The 15,748-nt window shown below is 43.3% G+C and overlaps 1 protein-coding gene across 8 annotated transcripts in view; it reads left to right on the top strand.

The window, feature by feature from the left end:
• SLC23A2 (solute carrier family 23 member 2) overlaps positions 1-15,748 on the top strand; it is an 84,632-nt gene that overhangs the window by 60,488 nt on the left and 8,396 nt on the right. For all 8 annotated transcript variants that reach the window (XR_008331952.1, XM_053401346.1, XM_053401347.1 and 5 more), the window contains 6 exons: positions 2,273-2,393; positions 5,136-5,292; positions 7,571-7,718; positions 9,371-9,476; positions 12,467-12,596; positions 14,152-14,289. Coding sequence is in view for 7 of the 8 variants with exons in the window: in XM_053401346.1 (XP_053257321.1) it covers positions 2,273-2,393; positions 5,136-5,292; positions 7,571-7,718; positions 9,371-9,476; positions 12,467-12,596; positions 14,152-14,289 (800 nt within the window). In the remaining variant the exon portion in view is untranslated. The remainder of the gene's footprint in view (positions 1-2,272; positions 2,394-5,135; positions 5,293-7,570; positions 7,719-9,370; positions 9,477-12,466; positions 12,597-14,151; positions 14,290-15,748) is intronic.

Raw genomic sequence — 15,748 nt, 5'->3', positions numbered from 1 at the left:
AGAATTTCAGGGAAGTTTGTTCAGGAATTTGTAGCTGTGTTCTCAGTGGATTAGCATTTCTCGAAGCTGTGTTTGGCACTTAACATAAAGACAGCCTTCTTCCGGCATAGGAAGTCTGAACATGTATAATGGCACACACATTTTGTTGATAGGGGCATTCTGAGGATTTGGTTATGTAATTGGGAAGCCTGCTTATTTCAGAGGCTAACAATTTAGACCTTAAGTTTGCTTACTTTGGCCATTGTTTCACATCCTGTGGCAGCCAAGTGAGGAAGCATGGCCCCTAAGCAATGCATTTATTTAATTGATTTATTGAGCCTTTCTTGAGCTCAAGGCAGCTTACAGGCAGTGTTAATGCAGCTTAAAACACATTATAGAAACAAGCACAGAAGATGAGATATCAGTCTAGCCCCCCCTATTAAGCAATATGTAAATACCTAATATAAAAATAAGGGGAAATTCCAGGTCCCCACACAGTGAAGATCTTGACCCTGAGCTTAAAAAGAGAACCTAGCTGCCTAACCTTAAAAGTAAAAAAAAAAAAAACCATCTCCCAACTACCCTACTGACACTTTGCAGACCCGTAATATTGAGGAGACCGAAGATTAGATTTCTTTCTTAGCACGGGGCAGTGTTGCTGTTGTTGTTGGTTTTGGTTTTGCTTCACTTCCTAAAATGTGGATTTCGGCAAGACTTCAAAACATGCTAAAGCCTAAGCCGGCCTCCCACGGTAGTAAGTTTGCTTCTCTCCCAGACAAAACTTCATCTGTTCTAGGGGGCATAAGTTTTGCAGGCGGAAAGGCAAATTCACTGTGGGATTTCAGTTCTTAAAGCTTGTGAGCGGAACAAACTAAATTAAGCTTATGCTTATAAAGCTCATTAAAAAAAGAAAGAAAGAAATGGCAACATTAAGGAACTTTTTCATTTTAAAAGGCTAATTCCTTACTTTCTCTGACTAAAAATAAAAACTTTTGCCATGATACAGTTATATTTCTGCAGCAGTTACTGTACTTTAAATATGCAGTTTTACTGTAGTTTTAAATATACTACAATAAAACTGAGAGGTGATATGATAGTCGTCTTCAAAAATCTAAAGATGTATCCCAAGGAAGGTGGACCATGTTAGTTTTCTCCTGCTCCAGAGACTAGGACCCAAGCCAATGGATTCAAGTGGCAAGGAAGGAGATTCTGACTAAGCACGAGGAATAAATTTATGACAGTAAGAGCTGTTCGACAGTGGAACAGACTCTCTCAGAAGGTGGTAGACTCCTTGGAGGATTTAAAACAATGGTTGGGTGGCCACTTGTCAGGGATTCTTTAGTTCTCTACGTGGGGCTGCCCTTGAAACTGACCCAGAAACTCCAGCAGGTGCAGAATGCGGCGGCGGGACTCCTTATGGGGTCCTTGCCACGGGATCACGTTCCCCCAGTGCTATACCAGCTGCACTGGCTCCCAGTGGAGTACAGGGTCAGGTTTAAGGAGCTGGTTTTAACCGTTAAAGCCCTATACGGCCTAGGACCCTCATACCTACAGGACCGCCTCTTCTGGTATGCCCCATGGAGGACCTTACGGTCTGCTAACAACAACATCTTGGAGATCCCGGGCAGCAGGGAAATTAGACTGGCCTTGACTAGAGCCAGGGCCTTTTCGGCCATGGCCCCGGCCTACTGGAATGCTCTCCCACAAGAGACCAGGGCCCTGTGGGATTTGACATCTTTCCGCAGGGCCTGCAAGACGGAGCTGTTCCGCCAGGCCTTTGGGCAGGATGCAGTTTGACTTACTTTCCTTTGTATAAAACAAGCCCGAAGGAGGCCCCCAACCTGCTCACAGGTCCTTGTATGATCAGTGGAAACAGTTGGCCCTGGCAATTATTAACCACTCTCAATTCCACCCTGATAATTGCCACCTGCCTGGATTTTAACTTGTCTGAATTAATTTTAAGGTGTATTTTAATTTCTTGATGTCCGTTTTTATGCTTATTGTGTTGTTTTTATGATGTTAGCCGCTCTGAGCCTGGTCTCGGCCGGGGAGGGCAGGATACAAATAAAAATTATTATTATTATTATTATTATTATTATTATTATTATTATTATTATTTGCAATTCCTTCATTGCAGGGGATTGGACTAGATGATCCTTGCATCCCTTCCATCTCTGTTATTGTAAGCACAGCAGCAACTGCTAGAAGCTGCAGTTGCTTCTGTTGGCTAACTATTACCTCAATGAAGAGTTAATTGATTCATTAACTTTTCTCCTTCCTCTCCCTTCTCTAGGACTATTTTCCTAGTGCTGTTATTTTCTCAGTATGCCCGAAATGTCAAGTTCCCATTACCGATCTATAAATCAAAAAAAGGATGGACTGCATACCGGTTACAGCTATTTAAGATGTTTCCTGTAAGTTCTCTCTTCAGCTTTCACTGTGTTTTATTGTTCTGTCTACTGGTGTTTATTTTAGTGTAATTTTATTTATTTTACAAAATTTGTATACTCCTTAACTGTGCATAAAATCTCCAAGCTGTTTACAAAGGATATAAAGTTTGCATTTCAAATGTGAATAAAAGTCAACAGTAAAATCTAGTTTTTAAAAAGCAAAAAGAAGAAAACCAACAGATAAAAATATTCACTGTAAACTAAATTTACAGTTTAAAGTACACATCAGCTTTATAGGTCTCAGTAGACTTGCATAAACAGGGCAGGAATAAAAAAGAAGTTCCGGAGTGTAGGAACTGTGACACCAAAAGATGAGAACGTTATGTGGCCCTTGTAAAAGTGGCTGAGTGGGTACATATGTGGCAAAGTGATCCTTCAAGTAAACTGGTCCCAATATGATAATGGCTTTATATCCTAATAGTAACATCTTGAACTTGGGCTAGTAACCAACTGGCAGCCAGTGTAGAACTCTGAGCACGGGTGTTAGAGGCTGACAGAATCCCACTCCTGTTAGCGTTAAATGCCGCAGCGTGGTTGCTAACTGCAGTTTCTGGACCAAGCTCAGGAAAAACCCCATATAGAGCGCATTGCAGTAATCCAACCTTCAGTGTCACCAACGTTGCAGCTGTTGTGATTCAGCTAACCAGGTCCAGGGATCGCTGCAGCTTCTCATACGAGTTGGAGCTAGTAAAAGGGGCTTCAAGCAACTGATGTTACCTCTGCTTCCAGCGACAAAGCTGGTTCCAGAAGCATCCCCAGACCACATACCTGCTTCTTTAGGGCAAGTGCAACCCCACCCAGGGCAGGCAACTGGCTGATTTCTCAGAAATGGGAGACAATCACCCACAGGCTTGCTGGGTTTCAAGCTCAGTTTAGTTTCAAGCTCATCTATCTCATCACTGCAGCCAGGAACTGGTTCAGGGCCCACGCGGCCTCTCCTGATTCAGGTGTTATGGAGAAAAAAAGCTAAATTTCATTGGCATGTTGATGGCACCTTGCCCCAAATCTCCTCAAGACCACTCCCAGCATCTTCAAGTAGAATCATAGAATCATAGAGTTGGAAGAGACCACAAGGGCCATTGAGTCCAACCCCCTGCCAAGCAGGAAACACCATCAGAGCACTCCTGACATATGGTTGTCAAGCCTCTGCTTAAAGACCTCCAAAGAAGGAGACTCCACCACACTCCTTGGCAGCAAATTCCACTGTCGAAGTAGCTGTTTAAAAGACCATAAATTCTTTAATTAGCGAAAGACCTGGGAGAAGAGGAATGTTTTTGCCTAGTGCCTGCAGATTTGTAATGAAGGCTCCAGATGAGCCTTTCTGGGGAGAGCATTCCATAAATGGGGAGCCACCACAGAAAAGGCCCATTCTCATGTTGCCACCCTCTAGACCTTGCACAGAGGAGGCACACAAAGAAGGGCCTCAGATGATGATCACAGGGCCTGGTTCATATGGAGAGAAATGGTCCTTTGTCCTGCGGCCCTGAGCTGTTTATAGGTCAACATCAGCACTTTGTGTTGGGCCTGGAAACTAATTGGCTGCCAGGGGAGTTAGGCCAGATTGACTTTATGTGCTGAAACCATCTTGCCCCAGTGAGCAACCTGGACACTGAATTCTGCACCAGCTGAAGTTTCTGAACCATCTTCAGAGGCAGCCCCATGTATAATGTGTTCCGGTCATCTAACCTAGCGGTTACCAGAGCATAGACAACAGATGCTAGGCTATCCTTGTCCAGATAGGGGTGCAGGTGGGCCTCTAACCAAAGCTGATGGAAGGCACTCCAGACCACCCAAGCCACCTCAGCCTCAAGTGAAGTGGATTCAGGCTATTTAGTCAGAGAACTGCAATGAAGGATGTGGAGAGAGTGGTAGCGAAACCATTCACTCTCCAAGGCATGGAAATTCAGGCTCAGTCAGTGAAAATTATTGGCATTCACTTCAAGTTACCCACTTACCGTATTTTTTGCACCATAACACTCACTCCCCCCCCCCTAAAAAGTAAGGGGAAATGTCTGTGCGTGTTATGGAGGGAATGCCTACGGGTGGCATGCCTACGGATTTTCTTCCTCTAAAAACTACGTGCGTGTTATGGTCGGGTGCGTGTTATAGAGCGAAAAATACGGTAAATGGTTTTTTAAAGAATTAAGCAGATTTAGCTATTGGGTCTGTTGATGGCAGTTTAGCTGTCCATGTCCATCAGCAGTGTATCTCTGATAATCAGATGCTGAGAATGAACAGGGGGTTTCCATCACCTTGACACCCTGCCTGTGAGTTTGGCCGCAGTTTCAGATAATGCTAAATCCAGTTCCTAAAGAGCTCCACAGTCTACAGCACCCCCACCCCACCCCAAATCAATTTATTTATTCTTCAGTTAGCCCTCTGGGATCCACTCATTTTATTTTTGTAAATTGTTGTGAGTTTATCAGCGTGCACAATGCTTAGTTTTGTCTTAAAAGGATTAATGGCGCTCCTTTAAGTGCTTATTTGGAGATATTCCCAGTTTGGGGAAATTGCATGAAAGGATCCATTTTGAACTAGAAGGGTCTTTTAAAAATTGTGCAGGGAATGTGTTCACAAAATCCTTGATGCAACAATTCCCCACCACCAGTTTGAATATTATTATGCAGAGTTGGTAAGGAGATCCTCCATGGGCAATTACTGTTTCCTTGCTGGTGTGCTTTAAGACCCTTTCTGTTCCCACTGCAGATCATTCTAGCCATTCTGGTATCCTGGTTGCTGTGCTTCATCTTCACTGTGACAGATGTGTTTCCACCTGATAGTACGAAGTACGGATTCTATGCACGCACTGATGCCAGGCAAGGAGTGCTTCTGGTAGCTCCATGGTTCAAGGTTCCTTATCCATGTAAGTGTATTTAGCAAGCACTTAAGGGAGAGTTTCCCACAAAGCTTTGCTCTTTGATACAGTTACTCCAGACTTACATTAGTTAATTTTTTTCCTGTTCCTTGCATGAGTACAGAAGAAGTTACCTGGTCACTGGCATGGGCTTGCAGAAATGAGTGTTTCTGATTCAGCTCCCAAGTTGCTGCCAAGTCTGTGGTTCAGCTGCCCAAGATCTCCAGTGAAAAGGGAGCAAGGCTGTGAAAGAACTCTGTCTTGGAGATCTGCTGCCAGTGAGACTAGAGACAATACTGACATAGCTGGGCTGGTGGTCTAAGGCAGTTTCATGCCTCATGGTTTAACCGTGGTTTAAATTACCGTATTTTTTGCTCGATAACACGCACCTGACCATAACACGCACATAGTTTTTAGAGGAGGAAAACAAGAAAAAAAAATTCTGAATGAAACACTGGATGTATCATTTTTGTGCTTCATGCTGCGGCCACAGACATGTGATTTGACGGTGAGTTTGGGGTAGCCCAATGCAAAGATCCTGAGGATCCATGTGGATCCATGCTTTGTAACCACGTTTTTGCACCATTGCAGCCCCAGGCAACAGTGGGTGCGTGATTTTTTGGTGCAGGCTGTAGCCATGGACATGCTATGTGATCTGATGGTGAATTTGGGGTGACCCAATGCAAAGATCCTGAGGATCCATGTGGATCTGTGCTTTGTAACCATGTTTTTGCACCATTGCAGCCCTGTTTTTGCATCAGATCATTGCTATGTGATCTGATGGTGAATTTGGGGTGACTCAATGCAAAGATCCTGAGGATCCATGTGGATCCGTGATTGGAACCACGTTTTAAGTAGGGAGGGAAGGAAAAACATAGAAGCGACAAGGAGCACCGAGAGGGGTGTGCAGAGAAGCAGCTGGCTAAGAATGCAGGAGAGGGGTTTTACCAGAGGGAGGAAAGGAAGGCAAAAGTCCCCCCCCACAAGCCAGCCAGCTCTCTCTCTCTCTCTCTCTCTCCCCCCCCCCCAACCTGCATGTTGCCTTCGAGTCCCAGACGCACGGAGAGGAATTAGAAGGAAGGACGCTCTGCTTTCCACTCTGCTTGCCTGGAGGGGAGGGGTTTTCTCTGCTCTTTGTTCCGTTTGAGCAAACACAGTAAGGAAACAGAAGCAGGTGGGCAGTAAGACCCTGAGGCAGAATGCAGGAAAGCAGCAGCTTCCTCCTTTCAAGAATTCCCTTCTCCGGACGATTTGATATTTGCCTGATTTTTGCCTTCACTCGCGCTTGTCAGCTCCAGGGACCCCACACATTCGCTCAATAACACGCACAGACATTTCCCCTTACTTTTTAGGAGAAAAAATCTGCGTGTAATAGAGGGAAAAATACGGTAAGCTGTTGGTTCTCTTGGTGCTATGTCAGCTAAATAAACCCCTTTCTGTTTGGCCACACCATGTTTGGTAGGTCAGTTCTGAAGGCAGATTCAGCTTTAGTGGGAAAAAAATATCTGTATAATCTAAGATGAGAGTGGGCAACCGGCAGATGCAGTTCTCAAGGCAATCTGGTCCAATGGCCTTTGGTAAAGGTTGTCCATGCTTCCACTCATGAGGAAAATAGACAGGTTGCATTAGATAAATATTCCACATTATTTTTAATCTAATTTTTGGATTTTTAAAATGTGGTGTGCAGGTAAACCTATCTGTATTTGATGCTAATAAAACTGCTAAGGTAAAGGTAAAGGTACCCCTGACAGTTAAGTCCAGTCGCGAACGACTTCCTGCTGGAGGGTTACATATTTATCTACTTGCACTCTGAGGTGCTTTCGAGCCGCTAGGTTGGCAGGAGCTTATGACCGAACAATGGGAGCTCACTCCGTCATGGGGATTCGAACCTCCTACTTTCTGATCAGCAAACCCTGGGCTCAGTATTGCAAAAGCTAAGCAGGGTACAGTATGGTTTCAAATTGGGTGGGGGACTGTGTGTTGAGATTCCCGCATTTCAGGGGGTTGGACCACATGACCCATGAGGTCCCGCCCAAATCTGCAATTCTGATTCTATGTAAATGCGTGTGGGAAGCCCTCCTGATGGTACCAATTTATTATGCTGGCTGACTACATATGAAGTGTCAGTTTGTGTGGCATGACCACTGTTTTGAGAAGAAATGCTATTTCCCACCCCTAAAACCCAGAAATTTGCCATCCTATGAGCTAAGAGAACATTTTACACCTTAAAAGTCACTTTGCTTTAAATACAGTAAGAACTATTATGTGGTTTTTTTTGTCTTCACAGTTCAGTGGGGATTACCTACAATATCAGCTGCTGGTGTGATAGGAATGCTCAGTGCTGTGGTTGCTAGCATCATTGAATCAATTGGCGATTATTATGCCTGTGCGAGGTTATCTTGTGCTCCTCCACCACCAATCCATGCAATAAACAGGTGAGCCTCCTGGAAAAGACTTTGCTTCCTTCTCCCCATTTGCTGTGCCCCATTTCCCTGGATTCAAAGTCCTAACTTCTTTCAGGTTTTGCAATATTATAGACTTTTGGGACCCAAAAATTCAGAACTGTAGCATATATGTGTTTGCATGTGTATACTGCTAACTCGATATTGCAGCATCGATTAGTGATGTCGATGATCAAACTACCTTAATTGGTCAAATCCCACAGGCAGATTTCATATCACATTGCCTTACTTCTAACCTGTTTTCACTAGGGACAATTACACGTCCATCCGCAAGTCAGAAAGTGTTGAATAATCAAGAAATGGTTCTATGGTCATGTTTGCGCTGAGCAGCCACAGAGAGAAAATTACTCCACTGCATCCTTCTCAATCATGTTCCAACCTGATTCTGGTACCACAGTGCCCTGCCAAACATCCAGTTTGGCTTGGCTTCAGAATATTTGAATTGGCAGGGTGGTCAGCTGACTGGCCAGTTGACTACCTCTTTCCCTCTCCCCATCATGACTGTAAAGTTCAGGGTGTCTAAATACTTTTAAAATGTAGAATCAACATGTTTATTGATATGATGCCTTTCCATAAAAAAAATGCTCAAAGCACTGTACAATAGCAGTGGGAGCACAATGCGTAGGAAAGATCAACAATCCTGATAACAATTCCATAACAAAAATAATATGCAACAATACGTAAGAAATACAACATCAGTGCAGTGACAAATTCGTACAGAACAATAATACATAATATAATAATGCATACATAAAAAACAGACCATTCAGTAGATGCTAGAATGAAAAAGAATCATACTGAGAAGCTAGATATCAATTTGTGACCCCTATGCAGTAATAATAATAATAATAATAATAATAATAATAATAATAATAATAATAATAATTTTATTTATACCCCGCCCTCCCAGCCAAGACCGGGCTCAGGGCGGCTTAGTGAAAGACAATAGCAGAAGTTTCATATGTTAAGACAAAAGTTAGTGTGAGTTTCCTTAAAACATGCTAGGCAGCTGGATAAGGACACAAGGAATCCAGAAAGTGAGAGTTGACAAGAACTGCAGAAGGGGCAGAGATGAGAAGGTCAGGAAGAGGATGTCTCTAATGGGCTTGAGTTTTCTTGGATCTTTCTACTGCAGGCCAGGAGACATTGTGGCTTTTTCCTTTTGCTTGCATGAGGTTGGAGGGGAAATCACTTCGCTTTATTTGTAGTACAGTTGTACCTTGGAAGTTGAACGGAATCCATTCCAGATGTCCGTTCAACTTCCAAAACACAGCTTTTGATTGGCTGTAGGAGCATCCTGCAGCTAATTGGAAGCCACACCGGATGTTCGGCTTCCGAAAATCGTACGAAAACCAGAACAATCACTTCCGGGTTTCAGTTGTTTGGGAGCCGAAATGTTCGAGTTCAAAGGTGTTCAGCTTCTGAGGTTCCACTGTATTCTGTATTCTGTGTTACAAATGCATAAGAATATTTGACCAGTTGATGACGTCTTTAACGGTCAAATACCCAGCCCTTAACTTCAGTGGCTGCCAGTCCTGCTGGAGAGTTTGCCTGGCCTCGACTGGTTTTCATGCTTTTCTAACATGCTATATAGCGTGATCTCAACATTTTCCTTCCAATTGCAGGGGCATTTTCATAGAAGGCCTTTCCTGTGTATTAGATGGAGTGTTCGGCACTGGGAATGGATCTACTTCCTCTAGCCCCAACATCGGAGTCTTGGGGATCACGAAGGTACATATCTGTTCAAATAAGCTTGAGATTTATCGTGGTGGGAGCTTCCCCTGCATATTCTTAGTGAAGAGAGAGGGACTTGCTCAAGAGCAGAGTTCAGTTAAAGTTGTACATAGAAAACACAGTCTGATTGCTGTGTTGTTGTTATTTTAAAATGCACCCTCTTGCAGTCAGAGTACTTAAAGATCAGTGAACATGAGATGTTTCACGTGTCACTGCATGAAAAAGTTGGACTAAACTCTCCATTATCATTTGCAAATATGAAATGGGATGGTTGTTCCCTCATAATTAAGTGGAATGCTGGGGCGTGGTGAGTTAAAACGCTAAAAAAGTCACATGCGAACCCCTTTGGGATCTAACAAGTGCCAACACCGATGATATTGTGATACTTGTTAAAATTGTATTTTTATTGTATGTTGCATTTTTTTATATTACAAATCACACTCTTTGTGTGTGTGAAGCAATACATAAATTCAATAAATCTAATGTAATCTAAATAATTTCTGATGTTTAGTTCCAGCAAGATTGTTAAATTATGTGTATCAACTGCACTTTAGTTTGATTTGTATGTAGACGTCATGGTTTTAATAGTCTTGTTAGACATTGCCTTGAAACTCACCAGAGTAGGTAGTATATAAATACTTTTATAAATGAAATAAATAAGCTGTGTATATGCATACAGTTTAATATCCTTGAGGAATGGTTTGCAGGGAATGGAGGTGGTGATTTCAGCATCTTCCCCCTCCACCCCACATCTTGTGCTGTAAGTTGTACTTCCATCCAGCATGTTTTATACATGATGGGGACAGGTGCTTAAAGACACAAGATTTCTCGAGTCATGTGTAGCTTGGCCCTTAAATCTTTTTTTTATCATCAGTGATTTGCTTGTGAAAGTCTGAATATGAACATCGCCATCTACTGGATGCAATTTTTTTTAGGTGGGGACAGGGAGGTTTCTTACAAAAATACAGTGGTACCTCAAGTTACAAATGCTTCAGGTTACAAACTCTGCTAACTTGGAAGAGTTACCTCGAGTTGATAACTTTGCCCCAAGATGATGAGAACAGAAATCATGTGCCGGCATCACTACGGCAGCAAGAGGCCCCATTAGCGAAAGCACTCCTCTAGTTAAGAATAGTTTCAGGTAAAGAATGGACCTCCGGAACGAATTAAGTTCGTAACTAGAGGTACCACTGTACATGCAAGTGCTGTAGTGGGTTGGCCCCATTTCCATAGCCTAATATTGGTCGTCTGCAGTTATCTAGGGACCTGTCACACCTGTTTTACCTTGATCTCATCATTTCTGAACATGGTACCAGCAAATGTTACAAAGGCACTTTATGTATTATGTGTTTACTTCTTAAAATGTATACACTGCTTGATTGTTAAAAATAAACCCACCTTTAAAGTGGTTTACAGTTAAAACATACAAAAAGTTAAAATACTAAAACTGATGAGAATTCACATCAACTTTCTGAGCACCTGGGCTTGTCTAAACAATAGCATTTTTAGCAGGCACAGAAAAGAATACAGTGAAGGCACCTGCTTGATATCAGTAGGCAGGGAATTCCAAAGTGTAGGTGCTGCCACTTTATACATCCCCTTAGGGCAAAATGTCTGTTTATGGGATTGTAGTAGAAATAAAGGCTGTTTAAGGAAAATAGCATAGGAAATGTTTTCAAAGAGGTATTCTCTGCCAGTGCAGCTTGCCTTTGTTCGTAATCTTTTTCATTGTATAGATAGCACTAAATAAAGCAATGGGAAAGTGTGGCGGAAGAGACCTTTGCCCACACACAGAGTGTGGCGCAAGTCAAGTGAATGTTGATTGTCACATGGACTCTGCTGCTTGTGTGTTAAACTGTCAGCGCAAAAACTTCGCAAGGAATTGATTTGTGCTTTGTTTCATGCAAAGCATCGCTTTGTTCAGTTGTGCTCTTCAAAGAGTGTAGCCCCAAGCAATGGAAATGGCTGTGTGTTATGTAACTCTACAAAAATAGTCTTTTTGAACTAAAATGCCCCAAAGCACGAATCTGTATTGCCAGGTCTCACATTCAGCTGATGTGGAATGTATCAAGTGGCTTTATCAGTTTGCTTCCATTGATAAATACTGGGAGCACATGATAACATACTGGCCTGCAGTATCATCCTGTCAAGTAATCACATGATAACTGTGGCCATAGGGAATCGGCCTAGAGTGTTTGAAAAATAAAAAGTTTTAAACTTGCTGGGGTTGTGGAGCAAGGAAAAAGCCAAGGTCAGGCAGTTTTCACCAAACAAGCAGGAGATGGTGAGGTTTAGTTGGGATATCCGTCTAATAACAGAGGCCTTTAATTCTCTGTGCCACTGAGTCCCTAATCTGTTTCCTCTGCAGCTGTTATTGCAGCTACCCCTAGTCCTTCCCCTTCACTGCGGTCCCTGAATTGACTCAGAGAGATTGTTCTGTGGCTGGCAGTGCAATGCTCCAGTAATTAAAAAAGGCCCACCTGGATATTGATACACAGATCTCACCACGCACCCTCCCCATTGAGGAGGTTTCTTCTTGTCCTTCAGCAGAGAGCCATCACGAACAAGTGAGCCATCAAGTGAGGAAATGGAATATTGCATTTAAATCAGCTAAAGATTATATTATTTTTTCCAGAGCTGCTGAACTACAGCAGCTGTCAGCCCTAGCAAGCACAGCCACTGACTGATGAGTGTTGTAGTTCACCTGCATCTGGAGGGCTGAAAGTTTCCCATGTCAGTTTTACAACTTTGTGATGAAATCACAAGTTGTGATAATGAACAAGACAGTGGAACAGTCTCCCTCGGGCGGTTGTGGACTCTCCTTCCTTGGAAGTTTTTAAGCCATCTGTCATGGATGCTTTAGCTGAGATTCCTGCATCACAGAGGGTTGGACTAGATGACTCTTGAGTCCCTTCCAACTCTCTGATTCTAAGAGCAACTGCCAGAAATGTTGTAATTTATCTCCCTTTTTGTTGTGTGATCCGTAGGTTGGAAGTCGGCGAGTGATCCAGTACGGGGCAGCGTTCATGTTGTTGCTTGGAATGGTTGGCAAGTTCAGCGCCCTCTTTGCATCCCTCCCTGACCCAGTGCTTGGCGCTCTCTTCTGCACTCTCTTTGGTATTTGAATTTCCCTCCTTATATTTTCCCCTGTTAGCAATGAGCTCTGTGCGCAGCCATGTCAGCTGCCGCTTCTCCAGCTGTCAGGCGAGTCTCCTGTCTTTCCTCATGGACTTGCTTGGGAGAGGTGTCTTCCAGATGCTCACTGATGTCTGGTGATGCTGCTTCAGGGTTCAACCCACCTGTTTGCATGAGCTGAAAGGGTCAAAACCTTAGTACAGTGGTGCCCCGCAAGACGAATGCCTTGGAAGACGAAAAACTCGCTAGACGAAAGAGTTTCTCGTTTTCTTAGCCGCTTCGCAAGACGCATTTCCCTATGGGCTTGCTTTGCAAGACGAAACGAAAACGTCTTGCAAGATTCTTTCCGTGTTCTAAAAACTGCTACAAAACTGTAACTTCGAGGAGCAACTCTTAGCACGCGGTGCGGTAGCCTTTTTTGAAGCACTTTGTTGCCTTTTGCAGCTTTTAAAAAACTGCGTCGGAAGCCGCGCTTCGCAAGACGAGAAAACCGCAAGACGATAAAACTCGCGGAACGAATTAATTTTGTCTTGCGGGGCACCACTGTAGACTGGCACACATCTCCCCCATTGTTTGTTAGGCTGCTGAGTAATGCTGTGCAGTTTTACAGAAAGAACTGATGGCTGTGAGAGAGCCAGTGTGGTGTAGTGGTTAAGAGCGGTGGACTCGTAATCTGGTGAACCGGGTTCGCTTCCCCGCTCCTCCACATGCAGCTGCTGGGTGACCTTGGGCCAGTCACACTTCTTTGAAGTCTCTCAGCCCCACTCACCTCATAGAGTGTTTGTTGTGGGGGAGGAAGGGAAAGGAGAATGTTAGCCGCTTTGAGACTCCTTCGGGTAGTGACAAAGCGGGATATCAAATCCAAACTCTTCTTCTGTGGTCTCCTTCCACAATTGGAGGCAGCAGTGCTTCTGAATACCAGTTGCTGGAAACAGCAGGAAGGGAGAGGATGGCCCTTGTGCTTAGGTCCTGTTTGCGGGTTTCCCACAGGCAGCTGGTTGGCCACTGTGAGAACAGGATGCTGGACTAGAAAGGCCATTGGCCTGATCCAGCAGGCTCTTCTTATATTCTTAAAACGTAATGTTATTTATGTATCGGCTTGGTACACATCACCGCAGACTCCCAAGGCCAGGCATGAAACATAATAAATCAATCCCCCCTTTTTTTTGTATGCCACCTTTCCAAAGTTAAGACCATCTTTACACAACTACAAACATAACAAAAGTAGTCATAAACAATAAGCAAAACATCAGAAATGCACAACCAAATCCAACAATTTCCACATAAACCATAAAGATTAAAAAAAATTAACAGCAACAACTCCAGCAATCCCCCCTAAGCAATACCCCAGCCCAACATAAGTCTTCAAACTATCAATGTATATTTATGTACCCTTAAGTGAACATACGTCTCTTACCTTCTACAAAGGTGGAGGTTGTTTTTGCTTTTTAATAGAAGGGAAATACTGGTGGTCTGTGTAGTATTTCACATTGCATACTGTAGAGGCTAAAATCCTGTCCTGTTTGTTCTTGTTCAGGGATGATAACTGCAGTCGGACTGTCTAACCTGCAGTTCATAGATTTAAACTCTTCTCGGAACCTTTTTGTGCTTGGATTTTCTATTTTCTTTGGACTGGTCCTTCCAAGTTACCTCCGACAAAATCCACTTGTCACAGGTACAAAATTTCCCTTTTTCTTATTCTACTACATGTATTAAAATAAGCTTATGCTGAAACATCTTGTTCTGAACAAAAATGCATTTACACAACCCATGTGGAAATGGATTTTGTAAACATTTCAACCGGTACTGTCATCTGTGGCTGCAATTGTTAATCAGTCAGCTGGTATAATTACTTAAAGCTTTAATTGCAGACTAAGATTTGGTTCACCAGCCGTACTCTGTGTTCTTGAAGGCTTCATAGGGCAGCCCTGAAAGAGACTTTGGTCCCTTTCCCCATGGTTAATAAAAATATCTCTTAAACATGGATCCTCCACAATTCTGAGAAGCTTTTTGAATCTGGTAAGAGAGCTTTATGGTATCTACTGTAAATTACTTTGCACTCAAGTGAAATGCCCAGGATCTTGATAAAGACACATTTATTTTATTTTATTTAAAAAGAAACAAAAAAATAGTTAATTAGCCAACTGGTTGCAAGTCTCTGTTAACGGGATAAAAAATGGGTTGACCAACACTACTGCCTGTTTGTACAAGCCCAGTTCTGGGAGCGAGGACCCATCTGCATTTTAGGCCCTTTTACAAAATAGATCTTTCCGCAGTTTAATGGGGAACATACTGTTGATGGATGCACAGTGCTTTTTTCTGCTTATTATTATTTGTTGAATTTATATCCCACCCTTCCTTCTGAAGGAGCCCAGATCCACAATGGGGGTGGGGGCATTCTAGAGCAGTTTAAACATTATAAAAACAATGACAGTTAATAACACCTGAAAGCGGTTACGCTTAACATTATTCCATCCAGTGATGTCAGGGATGCCAGGAACAGTATCCCTCAGCCATGAAATGCCTGGGTAAACAGGAATGTTTTCAAATTCTTCCTGAAAGTTAATAGTGGAAGCAGAAGCACCTCACTAGGGAGGGTGTTCCATAAACTGGGGGCCACCACTGATGGCAAGGGCTAAACAGTTGAAGAACAAGTTAAGAGCTGGGAGTCTGTTGGGTATGTTTAGCCAGGAGAAGAGACTATCATATAGGAAAAGGAGCAAATTCTTTTTCTCTTGTTCCAAAGGATTGAAACAACAGGTTCAAATCAAAGATTATTTAGACTTGGAAGAACTAATGACGATACATGCTTCTTTGACAGTGTAAGAGGTGGTGATCTCTCCGTTAGAGGTTTTCAAGCAGAGGCTGTAGTAGTAAATTTACTGCAGTAGGTGGGACTAGGGACGTGGGTGGCGCTGTGGTCTAAACCACTGAGCCTAGGTCTTGCTGATCAGAAGGTCGGCGGTTCGAATCCTCGCGACGGGGTGAGCTCCCGTTGCTCGGTCCCTGCTCCTGCCAACCTAGCAGTTTGAAAGCACATCAAAGTGCAAGTAGATAAATAGGTACCGCTCCAGCAGGAAGGTAAACAGCGTTTCCGTGCGCTGCTCTGGTGCGCCAGAAGTGGCTTAGTCATG

This window comes from Podarcis raffonei, chromosome 8 (genome assembly GCF_027172205.1).
Source record: "Podarcis raffonei isolate rPodRaf1 chromosome 8, rPodRaf1.pri, whole genome shotgun sequence".
NCBI lineage: Eukaryota > Metazoa > Chordata > Lepidosauria > Squamata > Lacertidae > Podarcis > Podarcis raffonei.
This window is presented reverse-complemented; position numbering and strand designations above follow the sequence as displayed.